This window comes from Theobroma cacao, chromosome 8 (assembly GCF_053813885.1).
Source record: "Theobroma cacao isolate CCN51 chromosome 8, ASM5381388v1, whole genome shotgun sequence".
NCBI lineage: Eukaryota > Viridiplantae > Streptophyta > Magnoliopsida > Malvales > Malvaceae > Theobroma > Theobroma cacao.
Window position 1 is genome coordinate 6,915,095 of NC_142646.1, and position 13,648 is coordinate 6,928,742.

Sequence of the window (13,648 nt, forward strand, 5' to 3'; positions counted from 1 at the left end):
ATATATGGGTTTTCCACGTGTCCTCTTCTTTTTCTTTTGTTTTGTCTTCCTTTCTTTCAGAAGGAAAATTTCGTATCTCTAATTAAGTCTGACATATGCCAAATTTGTTTGTGCTGATTTTGTTATTTATACTAATATTTAATTTAGGGATAAGAAAAAAAAAAGAAATTAATTCGTGTAGATTTTGACTGAATTTGAGGTTATTAAATCAATGTATGTCCAAGAAAAAGAAAGTTGTTATAATTAGACATAGGGTAGCTTTATATTTTATGATTTGAAAAAAAAAAAATTCAAACTCTTTTCGTCTCTTTTGGTTTCTTTAAGCCTTTCTTGTGGGTTGGTGTCTCCCTGCCATGAAGCCTTGAAAATGAGATACATGCATCCTTTTTCTTTTCTCTCATAGTTTGAACTTTAAATATGTAACATTATTTAATTGTCAAGAGAAATGACTAGTTGTTCCTTTCACACTTTGAATTCTTCATGATGTTTAGGGTTGTTCATTAAAGATTATTAGAATTTTTAGATAAAAAAGAAAAGTTGTATTTAGACATGTTAAGAAATTAAAGACAACAATTAAAAATATCATTCCAAGCAATTTTTCTTCTCCTCAGTCAACAAACTTTAATGGGTAAAATTATACATTTTAGAATGCATATTTAATAATCATTTTACATGTATGTGTTAAATTTTATGTATAATTAATTTATTAAAATCTAGAGTTTATCATAGTATGAATTTAAAAATAATATTGACTGAATTAATTGCTGAAATTCAATGTATTAAAGCAAATCAATGTGCGGATTGGATGACTACTCACCATGAGAATCTTTCCTTGGAATTACATATTATGGATTCTCCACCACCTAGTATTAGTGCAATTTTACTTACAGATAGTATGAGTATTTTCTGGTCTAAAATGATGTATTGAGTTTTATTTTTTTCCACTATATATATAAAAAAAAATCTTCTTCCTCATTTTCAATTAACCCTTCTAACTCTCCAATAGATGAGAATCTTAATATTTCCAACTTAACCTTACCTTTATATAGTTCATCCTTAATCCTACTCATAAGATTTTTAAGGCTTTTTACGTTTTTAAACTCATGAGTCTAACCCACTTCATTAGATTTCTCCTTTAATCAATGAAACATTTACCTTAAAAAAATAATATCATGGACTATAATATTACCCTTTATTAAAACCGAATTAATTTAACTAGATTTTGATAAAATACAAAAAACAAATAATCTAATAATATGAATTTCAATGATTAAAGAACATATATTCTGATACAGAGTATATTATTAAGTTAGATTAAGTTAAGTTATCTTTTATTTTACTTGTATTTTAAAAAAGTTTAATCTCATATAGAAAAAGGAAAAAGACTCTCTTCTTTAGGACTAGTTATATAAAGCTTTTTTGGATTAATTGTTAAGCATATTCAAGTTGAAAATTAATAAAAAATATTTTATTTAATAAGTAAGAGTGTTTATTTTCTCTAAATTTTTTTTAAAAAAATAAAATATTTTAATATCTTTGATTTGCCTAACCAAAGTGGGAGTTTGGTCAAAATTGGTGTTCACTTTAATACTTTAGTGAGGTTTTTAACCTCAACGCATTTGGTGTCTTCACAAAGTCCCGACGTCATGTTCTTTTTTAGTAAGAACACGTACTTTTCATGTTAAAATTGAGTCAATTGACTAAAACTTAAAGATCATTACAAAAAGAAAAATAATAAGAATATAATTTTTTTTTGGAATAAATAAGAATATAAGTCTCACCTTTATTCATTTTTGCAATCAACCAGTGGATATGTACGAAATAAAGTCATCCTTATCCTCTAATATTAATTATTGGCATAAATCGACTCTTATCCTTTGTTTCCTCCCCAGCCAGAAAATCCAAAAATAATAATAAAAAAAAAGGGCGAAAAGGCAAAATAACACAGCACTTGACAATGAAATCCAATATTAAAACGACGAGATGTGGCAAAAATGTTGTTGGAGAACATGTTTCCAAGGATGTTAAAATGCACTGAATTGGAAGAATTTTGACACATTTTAAAGACAGGTAAAACAACACAAGTGGACATGCGCACGCATTATTCTTCTTTTATATGAAGTAGACTATTATAAAAAGCTGTAAAGTACTATAAGAAATTATTGAATTCTCTTCAGCTTGGTATCGATCCTGAACTTATTTCTTAATTTTATAATTCAGAAGATATACATGATCTTCATATTGTAAATTTGGGGGAAATCTTGTGTATTGGATCCAATTTAAACTTTCTACAAGTCTCATAATTCATTATATTACTTTATAGAATAACTCTAATTAGATATTACAGTCTAACTAATGAGAAATATTATAATAAAATTCTAACTAGATAATTTGTATAATTAAATTAAAAAAAATCTCTTTAAACGCTTCAATAACCTTTGAATGCAATACATAGACTTTAGCTAAGAGCAAGAATGAATGGTTGCCATATACGTACTATATATTCCCTAAAACATGTGATAAACAGTAGCCAGAGGATATGAAATGGGGGCATTTACCATCCATAAATTCTCAACTGCGAGTTGCAACTTGAAACAAATTTGGAAAAAAAAAAAAAACAATTATAGTGGAAATGTGGGGGAGAGAGGAAACAAGAAAATTGCTTATGAGATTTTACTCTTTTTGATTGGTATATATGTAAAAGTCAAGTGCCGTAATGAAAGTTAGATGGATTAGGACCAACACCATTTTTTTTTTATAAATTTTCGAGGATTGATTTTGTAAATCTCTTCCCCAAACCAATTGAAGGCGACATGACCTTGCTATAATTGGAAGAAGTGGGATGGCCACTACATTGGAGACATGTGAAAACATGTGTCATTCAAATGAATATAATAAAGAAAACACTTGGATATTTGATTAGCATGTGAGACTTGTAATAATTAGTAGAAGGTTTTCAATCCGAATTTTGTGAAGGAGAGGTTATGAATTTGAATGAAAAGATGGTTATTTTTTTCAAGATTTAAAACCCAAAATTAATCTTTTCTTGTTCTTATCCTTAAGGAAACTACTCCTCGTATATTGCATAATTGGGCAATGCCTGACAAAAAGGGAACTCATAAAACCAGTCTATCCAAAAATATAATGGATTGGAGAAGGATTTGAAGAGTTCTACAAAGGGCACTTTAACTGAGTACTATTCAGTACTACAAAGATGCTAGGGAAGCATCTTAACTGAGTACTATTCACTGTATAATCAAAAAGAATTTTGAATATGTATAAGTATGTATTTACTATTGAATTAAATGTTTGGATATATAAGTTTGGATTCTGATTTACTCAGTTTTGTATATCAAGAATATAATAGCAATCTTAAGCTTAAATTGTCTGCTTAACGAAGGAAAATATTTTCTGCCATGTCACTTATAGACCCAAGTAACCACACACCAAACCATCTTTGACAAAACTTGGAAAAAAAAATTCGACGAGAAAAGAGTCATCCCAAAGATTCTAAAGAAGTCATATAGCAATCAAAATGAGCATTTTGTTTCCATGACAAGGATAGCCTCAAAGTCTTTTTGATCCCCTCACTTGGACTTAATTAAGATCAACTCGTTGGTGCTTTTCAAGGGCCTTCAAGGAGAAGTGTGGGACAAGCACTTCAATTATTCTAATTGTGCTTTCCGCAGAGATAGACAAGCCATGCTTCGCCTTTAAGAAAAAAATAATAGCCAAATATTCAACAATTTCAGCTCTACCTAAAACACATTTTTGACTAGTGCATTTTCAAGTTGATTTATATAGGTTAAATTATGTAATTAGTTTATGTACTTTATAAAAAATATATAAATTTAGTTTTTATTAATTTCTTATTGTAAAAAAATTACAATAGAATAGAAGTCAGCAAAAATAATTTAATTGTAAATTGAATCCTTGTATTGTAATTATCGTAGTAGAGAAGTAAGCAAAAATAATCATAGTTATTACCAGCAATTGATTTGTAGTATAAAGATTCAATTTATATAAATTGTTATATAAAGATTAAATTTATATTTTTTTAATAGAGAATAAAGATTAATTGTATAATTTGACCGTTTATATATGATTTAAATATTTTTCTCACTCTCTTTTGAAAAAAAATGAAACAAATCTTAACTCAAGTAAATATTGTACTAGTCGCTCTCTCTCCTTCTCATAAAGTTATTCGACATTTTATCAGCATCATAATTATTGACCATCTTTGAAAGAATCCGATGTTGAAATTGGGAGTTTTGCTTCTTTTCATCTTCTTCCAATTTGATGGGTTTTGCTTACAAGTTAAAAGGATGAAGTTTGAAATAGCTTTGCTAATTATTCCATGTCATTCTCATTATATCCAGTTTCATAATGTTGAAAGAAAATGAAATATACCTAATTTGAAAGTACATAAAAATAGTTCCAACATTAGCTAGGGTTTTGAAAGAAAATTATTCTATGTCATTATCATAATTAGGTAGCTAAATTATATATATCTTTGAAATTGAGAATTAAACTAAAGTATAATTATAAGCTTAATGCATTGTCTTGAGCTTTGATTATGAGTTCATTTCCTATTTCAGCTAAAGGGATAATGCCTGCTCAATAATTGAAAATCCAAATTAAGTTTCACCATCCATTTAATTTTGAGTTTGAAATTTCAAATCCATCTGATTACATGGTTATTATTTAATTTTGTCTTTTTTCTCAGGTCTTTATACCTTTTGGGAATGATGCACCATCTAACTTTGCATAGAATTGCAATAATTCATCAATTACTTTCATTGAACCATAAATAGTTTTTTAGTTTGGCCTAACTACTTAGGTGCCTACATCACCTGCAAAAAATGGTCTTGAAAATCAAACAACATTAGCTTTTTCTAGGGATAACAAGAGGGATTCCATTGCTTGCAGAGTTGAGACTTTCCAAACTACATTTCTTGGAAAGATTAGGGAGAATATAGAATAAAGAAACAGCTCTATCACATTTGTTTTCATCTAGAAATTAATAAGATATTTCTGTGTATGAGGCTAGCTCTTGTTTAATTTTTTGGCATATATGAAATCATAGAACACATGGTGTTGAAGTCACCAATCATGTGGCTATTCATGTTCATATTGAGCTTCAATAATTGCTCTCTTACCATATTTTAGTGTTTTTCCATTTGGAAAGAAAGAAAGAGGAGTTGAACTTTGAAAGAAATAATTGAACTATATCAAAGGGTAATATTAATTAAGTCAAATTTAGATTAATTAATTGTTACACCATATAACAAGGTTTTATAAAAATACAAATTCTCAAAAGGTCTGCTGTATTTTTTAATATTGTTTTTAGGTCCAATTAATTACAGCATATAGAGTAGTAGGAGGCAAGTTTTTTAGAATAAATTACACTGTTAATCAATAACCTTATGTCCATTTTCATGTAATCATTAAGCTTTAATTTATACCATTGAAGTCACGAAATGAAATTTTTTAAAATTAATCACAAATAGATATGGATATATATGAAAAAAAAAGTATGATGTAAGCCGAGGTAACCAGTAAAATTAAAACAACTGTAAGAACCTAAGCAACAAATGCCACCTATGAAGAAAAGCCAAACAGAATTATTGGTGTTGCTAGTTTTATGTTTTGGGTGTGATTTAATTATGATTTCAGTGCTAAATGATTTTCTTTGACTTTGTTTTGTTTTGTAAAGTCTTTAGATAATCCCTTACTCGGATGCTGGTTTGCGGTCTATCCAAATTTAGCGTTGATCTGATTATGTATCAATTTTTTGATAAATAAAAAAATAATCTATTTGATCGATACCAAAAAAGAAAATTCATTACAAAATATTTTAACAAAGTTGAAGAAAAAAAATATTTTTAATAACATTGTAGAGTGTAATGCAATCTGATTGCATTATAATTTTATATTACAGTGATTTGTTGTAAAACAAACATTATAATATAATTTAATTATACACATAATAAAAAATATGCTTTCACTTTCTCTCGTACTAAACACGACCAACTAGTATTTCTGAATTGTCAAAACCAGAGCCACTTAATTCACTTAGCAGCTCCATGATGTTGAGGTAGCAAAAGTGCTTGATGAGAATTGTATCTAATTCTATATCAAGAGCTGAAGATTCTTGAAGGTAGCAAATAAATGTCGAAACTTGGAAATGATCTTGAAGAACCGTCTCTCTAAATTATCTTCGAGTCGTAATCAAACATTTTCGATTGAATTTCACCACTTAGTGGAGCAGTCAAAGCTGGCACCGTAGCTACATATCAATCTCTAATGCTTGTGCTGAGATACTTCTATTGATCCATCTCTACCATGGCAACAGCTGGAAAGTGGTTCTATGGGTACATGTGGAAGGTCACATCACATTCAACTAGTGAACAAATTGAACCTTTTTTTTTCAAATTAAAATGACAAGATTTCTTTTGGAATAAATTATGGATTGAAACTTCAATTACACAGTAATCACGCACTAAAAAAGGGTTAATGGATTCGTAATAATGGAATCCCCATGATCGGGCAAACGATTCTCAACGTGTGGGCGATTGATATTTGCCACTTGTTTCGACAAAACGAATTGTCTACATTCAACTAATTAATTAACTTTTGGCCTATAAAATCTAATTAATAGGTGTTCCTTTATAGATAAATTAATAAATAGTGATTAGCATCTACAATTACAAACCCATTTAAAATTTAGTGAGACTACTGAAAATTTTCTAAATACATGATAGATATTAATAAAATACACTTTTGTTCCTCTTATTTGTCCATCACTTGACTTTACACAATTTAATACATAAATTCAATGTAAATTTTACCAATTTATTAGTGAATCAATCAATGTGCAAATAAGAAAGTTTCATCAGTTTGGGTCAAAGTTGAGAGGGAAAATAGCATTTTCACACGAGTGACTATTCTATTGTAAATTTTGCATCCATGGCATTTCCCTTTTTAACAAGCCTTTTTGCTTTCTCAATTTTGAATCCTTGGTGAAATCAAAATTTCAATCCTTGTTAAAACTAATAATTAAAGTTTTATTGCTAATTAATTAACTGACAAAATTTTATAGGAATGGTAGGGTGTGTACGTGACTGTATAGGTTCATAAAATGTCGGCACATCCATTCAAAACCACAAAGGGGGCATCTTCCTAAAGAGAATCTAATTACATAAAAATGACTGGGGGTAAATATCAAGGAGAGAGTGTCCTATTTTCCCAAGAAGGGGAAAAAGAAAGAAAATGAATTCAAAGATACCCTCTCTCCCTAAGGGTTAAAACCCTTTCTTTCTTCCTCATTCATTGGGAACTAAAGACAGGAATTAGATACTGATTGTCCACCCACGAATGGCAGTATTTTTTTCTTCTTTTCTTTTTTGGTTGTTGGCTGAGAGGATATATGTGAGTGGTCGAGCCATGTTAAGATTATCATAAGGAAAGCATTTGACTGTCATTAATATAAATATATTTCAATGCAATTACTTATATACTCCATTCAATTTTTTGGGATCATGAATAAATGAATAATGAAGGAACCTTATTCCCCTTCAATAAGGATGGAGGGGAAGCAATAACCGAGAGCATTTTGAATCAGAGGTGGTCCTTTAAAGAGATAGATTAAATTATTATTTTTACAAGAGCAAGCACTCCCCTTCCACTATATAAACAACCCAAATTTCATCACAGACATGCACAACAAAAACTTAGTACAATTTCCCCCCTCTTCTATTTCTTGTGACAACACTTCTTGTTACATCAAACCCATAGAGGAGAGGGTCTCTGAGGGACAAAAATGAAGGTATGAATGCTACCATTTTCTTTTTTGAGTAATATAAAAGTTTAGTTATCATGTTATTTTGTTCATTAAATAAAGGGATAATTTCTTTGTGCATGCATGTAACTCTAATTAAAGAATTTATGTTTTAATTTTTTTAAAAAAATGAAAAATAGAAGATTCGAATCGTACTTTTTTTTTTTAAAAAAAGTAGACACCAACAAATAAACTAAATACTGGTATTTATATCTATAATTTATTAAAATAGCTTGCATGTGCATCTCCCGTTAAGGGCATCGGTAGGTGTAATAAAGACACTTTATTCTTGTGGAGAAGAAAAACCTCCGCTGCAACTCAGATTCATGCTTGCTGATTAGAAACAATCAAATCAACATATACTCTTCCAAAAATTTTTGCACTCCAACTTATTCAGGTTTCTAATTTGTTTATTAAATACTCCAAGTATGTTTTGTACATAAACAAGGTTTCGAAAACAATTGATTATCGACTTTACCCAACAAACAACAAACTTGTTCCAAAAAAAAAAAACTTTTACCCAACAAACAATACAAACAAACAGCATTTATGGTAAAATATCGTCATCTTTTCTAGATAAAGAGATTGATAATGGAGAAGAGACAGGAAAGAAGAAGGGTGGGTGAGAAATTTACAACCATTTGCTAGTAAGAATATATAGTTAATTAAGCTTGCCCGAAGATTTTTTCTTTTATATCCTACTATGGTACTAATTAGCAGGGCAAAAAGCTGGTTAGCGACAGGAGTCTTGGAAGTATAATTACTAGTTTGTACAAAAGTACAACTGCTACATGTTTAAATATGAAGCGACCCGACCTAAAACACTGAGTCAGAGACTTTCTGTATTGGATTATGGACTGCTACAAGAAACAAGAAAGTGCAGTTATGTCTGACTGTTGAAATTTTACAAGGAGCGTTGTAGCTCGTAGGCAAAAAGTGCTATACCATCTGGTGGGGTAGCCCCAGATTGGTTGGAAGGATTTGCGATATTTCCTGAATTTCATAAACACGGAAAGAGAGAGACAGATCGGCTATGCTTATGCCATGTGAGTGGCTCGGGGCCAAGGTATGGTGGGGAGGGCGTTTGACATAAAACGCGTAGCCTTATGTCTTTTGGACCACGTGCTACTTTCTGCACCTTTCTTCCAACCCCCGGCAGTTATATATACACTCCACCCCAGTTCCTCATTCTGCACCCCAAATTCAATTCTACTGCCTACTCTTCTTTCATAGCTATCCATCTCTTGAAAGACACTTCCCCGAGAGAAAGAAAAAAAAAACTGCCCTGTTGTCTTTTTTGAAGCACTAAATCTATTTGGGTTTTTGTGACAATTGGGAGGTGTGAAAATCTCAGTGTTAGTAACGGCAGGCACTGCTAGACATACAGCCGAACTAAACCTTGATACATCAGAAGTCAGAGACCCACCAGCCTTAACTCTCTTAAATTCTGCTTCTGTGTTATGATAAATTTTTGGCTAGACAGTGCGCACAAACTTTGAGAGTAGATTTTACAAGGCAACAATACTAGTAGAAGCTTTTCGTTTATCAGAAAGGAAAAACCCGCTTATTATTTTGTTGATTTCTTTCTTCAACAAAAGATGGCAGAGAACGGTGCTGGAAAGAACCACCTTCAACACAACCAAGTTTTTGACCTCTCCATTGATGTGCTTCCTCAAGGCGGCTCCAAATGCTTTGATGAAGATGGTCGTCTCAAGCGAACTGGTAAGTTCCAGGAAATTTTTTACAAGATTCTTTTGCTTCTCTGTTGCTTTTGTTGAAAAAAGTAAATTCATTCTACTTTTGATAAAGTTCAAAAGAGGGAGGAAAAAGAAAACAAGTAGAGTATTCACTAAACTCTGTGCATTACTGTTTTTCCTTTGCCAGGAACTGTATGGACCGCAAGTGCTCATATTATTACAGCTGTGATTGGTTCTGGTGTCCTATCCCTGGCTTGGGCCACTGCTCAGCTTGGATGGGTTGCTGGTCCAGCCGTGATGTTTTTGTTCTCTTTCGTAACTTACTACACCTCTACTCTTCTTGCTGCCTGTTACCGCTCTGGTGACCCTATCAATGGCAAGAGAAATTACACTTACATGGATGCTGTCCGATCGAATCTTGGTAAATTAAATTAACCTTTCAATTGCATTAGCAAATGGGGTTCTTCTAAAACTCTTAAAAGTTAATGCCTTTGTTCTTTTTTGTGTTTGCAGGTGGGTTTAAAGTCAAGATATGCGGGTGGGTTCAATACTTGAACCTTTTTGGAGTTGCCATTGGATACACAATTGCATCATCAATCAGCATGATGTGAGTTTCCAACTTCAGATTTTTATTTTATAGAAGAATCCAATGACATTTGCTTTCTTGTTTAGTTGTTTATGGATTTGTTTGAGCTAACAGATTTTTTTTCTGGTTTTGATATAACAGGGCTATCAAAAGGTCTAATTGCTTCCATGCCAGCGGTGGCAAAAATCCATGCCACTTGAATAGCAACCCTTATATGATTGCTTTTGGTATTGTTGAAATCATTTTCTCTCAAATTCCTGGCTTTGATCAATTATGGTGGCTCTCCATTGTTGCTGCTGTCATGTCCTTCACTTACTCAACAATTGGACTCGGTCTTGGAATTGCTAAAGTAGCAGGTAATAACAGCTTTCTCAGAAACTTCAAATGCGTTTTAATCTTGAGATAATTTTTGGAAAATAAATTTGGTATAAGAAACTGATTTAAGGTGTTTTTGTTTGGTTAATTTATCAGAAACTGGAAAAGTTAGGGGAAGCCTGACCGGAATAAGTGTTGGAACCGTTACTCAAACCCAAAAGATATGGAGGAGCTTCCAGGCACTTGGAGACATAGCTTTTGCCTATTCTTACTCCCTCATCCTCATTGAAATTCAGGTATTTAATTTCTTTCTGTCAGTCTAGTTAATCTAACACAAAATGACTTGTTAACTTGATAGAACCATAGAACTTGTACTTAACAATATGATATTTTTGCAGGACACACTCAAGGCTCCACCATCAGAATCCAAGACAATGAAAAAGGCATCTTTGATAAGTGTTGCAGTGACAACCCTCTTCTACATGTTGTGTGGTTGCATGGGCTATGCTGCTTTTGGAGACTTGTCCCCTGGAAACCTTCTCACTGGTTTTGGATTCTATAACCCATTCTGGCTTCTTGACATTGCTAATGCTGCCATTGTAATTCACCTCGTCGGTGCGTACCAAGTTTACTGCCAACCCCTTTTTGCCTTCATTGAGAAAAAAGCAGCAGAAAAGTTCCCAGATAGTGAGTTCATCACCAAAGATATCAAGATCTCTATCCCAGGCTTCCGCGCCTACAATCTCAACCTCTTCCGATTGGTTTGGAGGACACTATTTGTGATCTCAACAACTTTGATCTCTATGCTTCTTCCCTTCTTTAATGATATTGTCGGACTCCTTGGGGCTCTTGGATTCTGGCCCCTCACAGTTTACTTCCCAGTTGAGATGTACATTTCAAAGAAGAAGATACCAAAGTGGAGCACAAGATGGCTCTGCCTCCAAATCCTCAGCATTGCTTGCCTTATTATCACTATAGCCGCAGCTGCCGGTTCTATCGCAGGGGTTGTTCTTGATCTCAAGTCATATAAGCCCTTCTCGACCGATTACTAGTTCAGTAGAATTGATCTGGTATCACACTACTCGTGGACAGCTCAGAAAAGCAAGGAAAACTAATCTTTAGGATTAAAAAAGGTTCATGTTCATGTTCATATCAAGCCTAAATTGTTGTTGTTAATTACCTTTGCTCCTACGCAGTATCTTTTGTTCTCTACTGTTCAACTAAATGGGGGGCCATGTGTCACCATTTGAACTTGTAACTTTCCCTATCACTCAATGCAAAATGGAGAAGTTTGAGCAGGGGAGTCCTATGCAGGCCACCATTTATTGAACTTTTGTGGTACAATTTAAAAATGATACTCCGTGCCAAAATTGCTCAATAACTAGTGGGAAATCCTCATTTCTTCTTTTGGAATGATTGAAACTTGAAAGGCTACTGCTTTTAAACTAAAATGGACAAAGGGAAACCTGTTTCCTGCAAAATGGCAACGCCATTAACACCAACGCCATTGGAAGTGCCCATTTCTATTCAACACTGGCACCCTCGTGTGCGCGCGCACAGTTCTAAGTCCATTCCGCAGAAAGGGTTGGAATGGAATTCATCAATCCAAGGCAAGTGATCGGATGGTGGGCAAGACCAAAAAGCAGAATTGGGGCCACACTTGTTTTATGATTGAGGATTAAAGAGTTGGGTTCTTGTTACTAGTCAAGGCCAAAAGGATCAGATTTTGATTGCAACTAATCCATCAAAGCCAGTCTCACTTTCAATGGCACTTGGAAGATTGATCCGCCCTGGCTTGAAAGCAACAACTACCTAAGAGCAACAGGTTGGACAGTTTAACCCCAGGGAAAGCCACAAATTTTGGTGTTGTAAAAACTAAACAGTTGGAGAAACTGTTTTGTTAACTCGGATTTTTTGATCCTATGATGCTATATTCAGGACACTAATTAAAGCAAACTGTTTAATGAAATTTTTATTATTCAGCTGACTTGTTAGCGATCATTATCTCCAAGGCAAAATAGTCACATCGTACCTACGCCTGAAGTGAGTATCCTCATCTGTTGAGATATATGAACCTCATAATTCTCCAATTTTTGTGAAAAGAGTTGCTAGCCATAGGTTGATTTGTATGCCATCAACATTAAGCCACACAAGCTTGCTTGCAGGGGGGAAGCGTTCTTCCAGGGGATAATAGATTCAAACCAGAGTTTAAGCCAAGCTCTGTACTCCTCTGTACAAGCTTTCATGTCTTCCATGAAACAGAAAGTGAGAATAACGTTTTTTCCTCCCATCGGCTTTACTGTGCACTAATATCCTTCCTCTTCAAAGATTTCCTGAAGGATTTGATGATGCACATAACTGAGGAGTGTTCCTACAGTGTTGCAATCAAGCCATTTTAAATTCTTTTTGACAGATATCAATGTTGAAGCTGGGTTGTTGTGGTAGTGATTTTGATTGCATGTTGTTTTGGAGGGCTTGGAAATATGTTCTCTCGTCTCTAAAGGAGCTTGGCCATTGATGGCGGCTGATAGATGTTTGTTTAGTGTATATGTCCTTTTGTTGCTTTCTTGGCTGATTGGTGAAGTTGGGTTGAGAGCCTTTTCTTCTCTCGTCCCATCAATAGTCAGCTTTTTTGACAATAATGAAGAAGCCGTCCAGCCTTTGACCGCTATCATGGGTGATTGCTTTGTCCATTTCATTGACTTCCTTGTGTCGAATGAATGTAAAGGTAGTAGCTATGTTATGATTCTGTTTGTTGGAGATAAAAATATCCCTAACCTTGCCATAGGCTTCAAAGACTTCTTTCAACCCTTGCCTGATGTAAAGGGAGTGCTTGTAATAAGAAAAAAAAGTGTTGCAAATAAATAAAAGGATGTATCGGAAGGCGGTAGAGAGGAAGATTGGTGTAGTTCTTGAAGTATTGAATTGGTGTAGTTCTTGAAGTATTGAATGTTGTGGTAAGTGAGAGACAATAAGAAGAGAATTAGAGAGTATAAGATATTTAGGGAGAGAATTTAGAGAGAGAAGCTTTCAAGCTAGAAGGGGAGAGAAGAGTCCTCTAAATGAATTGTGAGGCTCTATATATAGTGTTAAAAGTAGCAGTTACTCAAAAATAGGTTTTATTGCGCCTAATAAATAACATTATTATGAAGAATATTAATATGAGTAAACATTACTATAATTGGATGTAATAAGACTTGTTCTCAAGTA

The 13,648-nt window shown here is 33.0% G+C and overlaps 1 protein-coding gene across 1 annotated transcript; it reads left to right on the top strand.

The window, feature by feature from the left end:
* Positions 1 to 7,718: 7,718 nt before the first annotated feature.
* On the top strand, positions 7,719 to 11,736 carry AAP3 (amino acid permease 3). The gene is made up of 7 exons (XM_007019106.3): positions 7,719 to 7,828; positions 9,439 to 9,562; positions 9,725 to 9,958; positions 10,051 to 10,144; positions 10,265 to 10,479; positions 10,595 to 10,734; positions 10,837 to 11,736. The coding sequence occupies exons 1-7, from the start codon at positions 7,823 to 7,825 to the stop codon at positions 11,488 to 11,490; spliced, it is 1,467 nt and encodes a 488-aa protein (XP_007019168.1). The 5' UTR covers positions 7,719 to 7,822; the 3' UTR covers positions 11,491 to 11,736.
* The last annotated feature ends 1,912 nt before the right edge of the window (positions 11,737 to 13,648 follow it).

Excerpts from the sequence above, each read along its gene's own strand:
- AAP3 (XM_007019106.3), top strand. Across the intron at positions 10,145-10,264 it reads GCATCATCAATCAGCATGAT|GGCTATCAAAAGGTCTAATT; the intron begins GTGAGTTTCCAA and ends TTGATATAACAG. Across the intron at positions 10,735-10,836 it reads TCATCCTCATTGAAATTCAG|GACACACTCAAGGCTCCACC; the intron begins GTATTTAATTTC and ends ATATTTTTGCAG.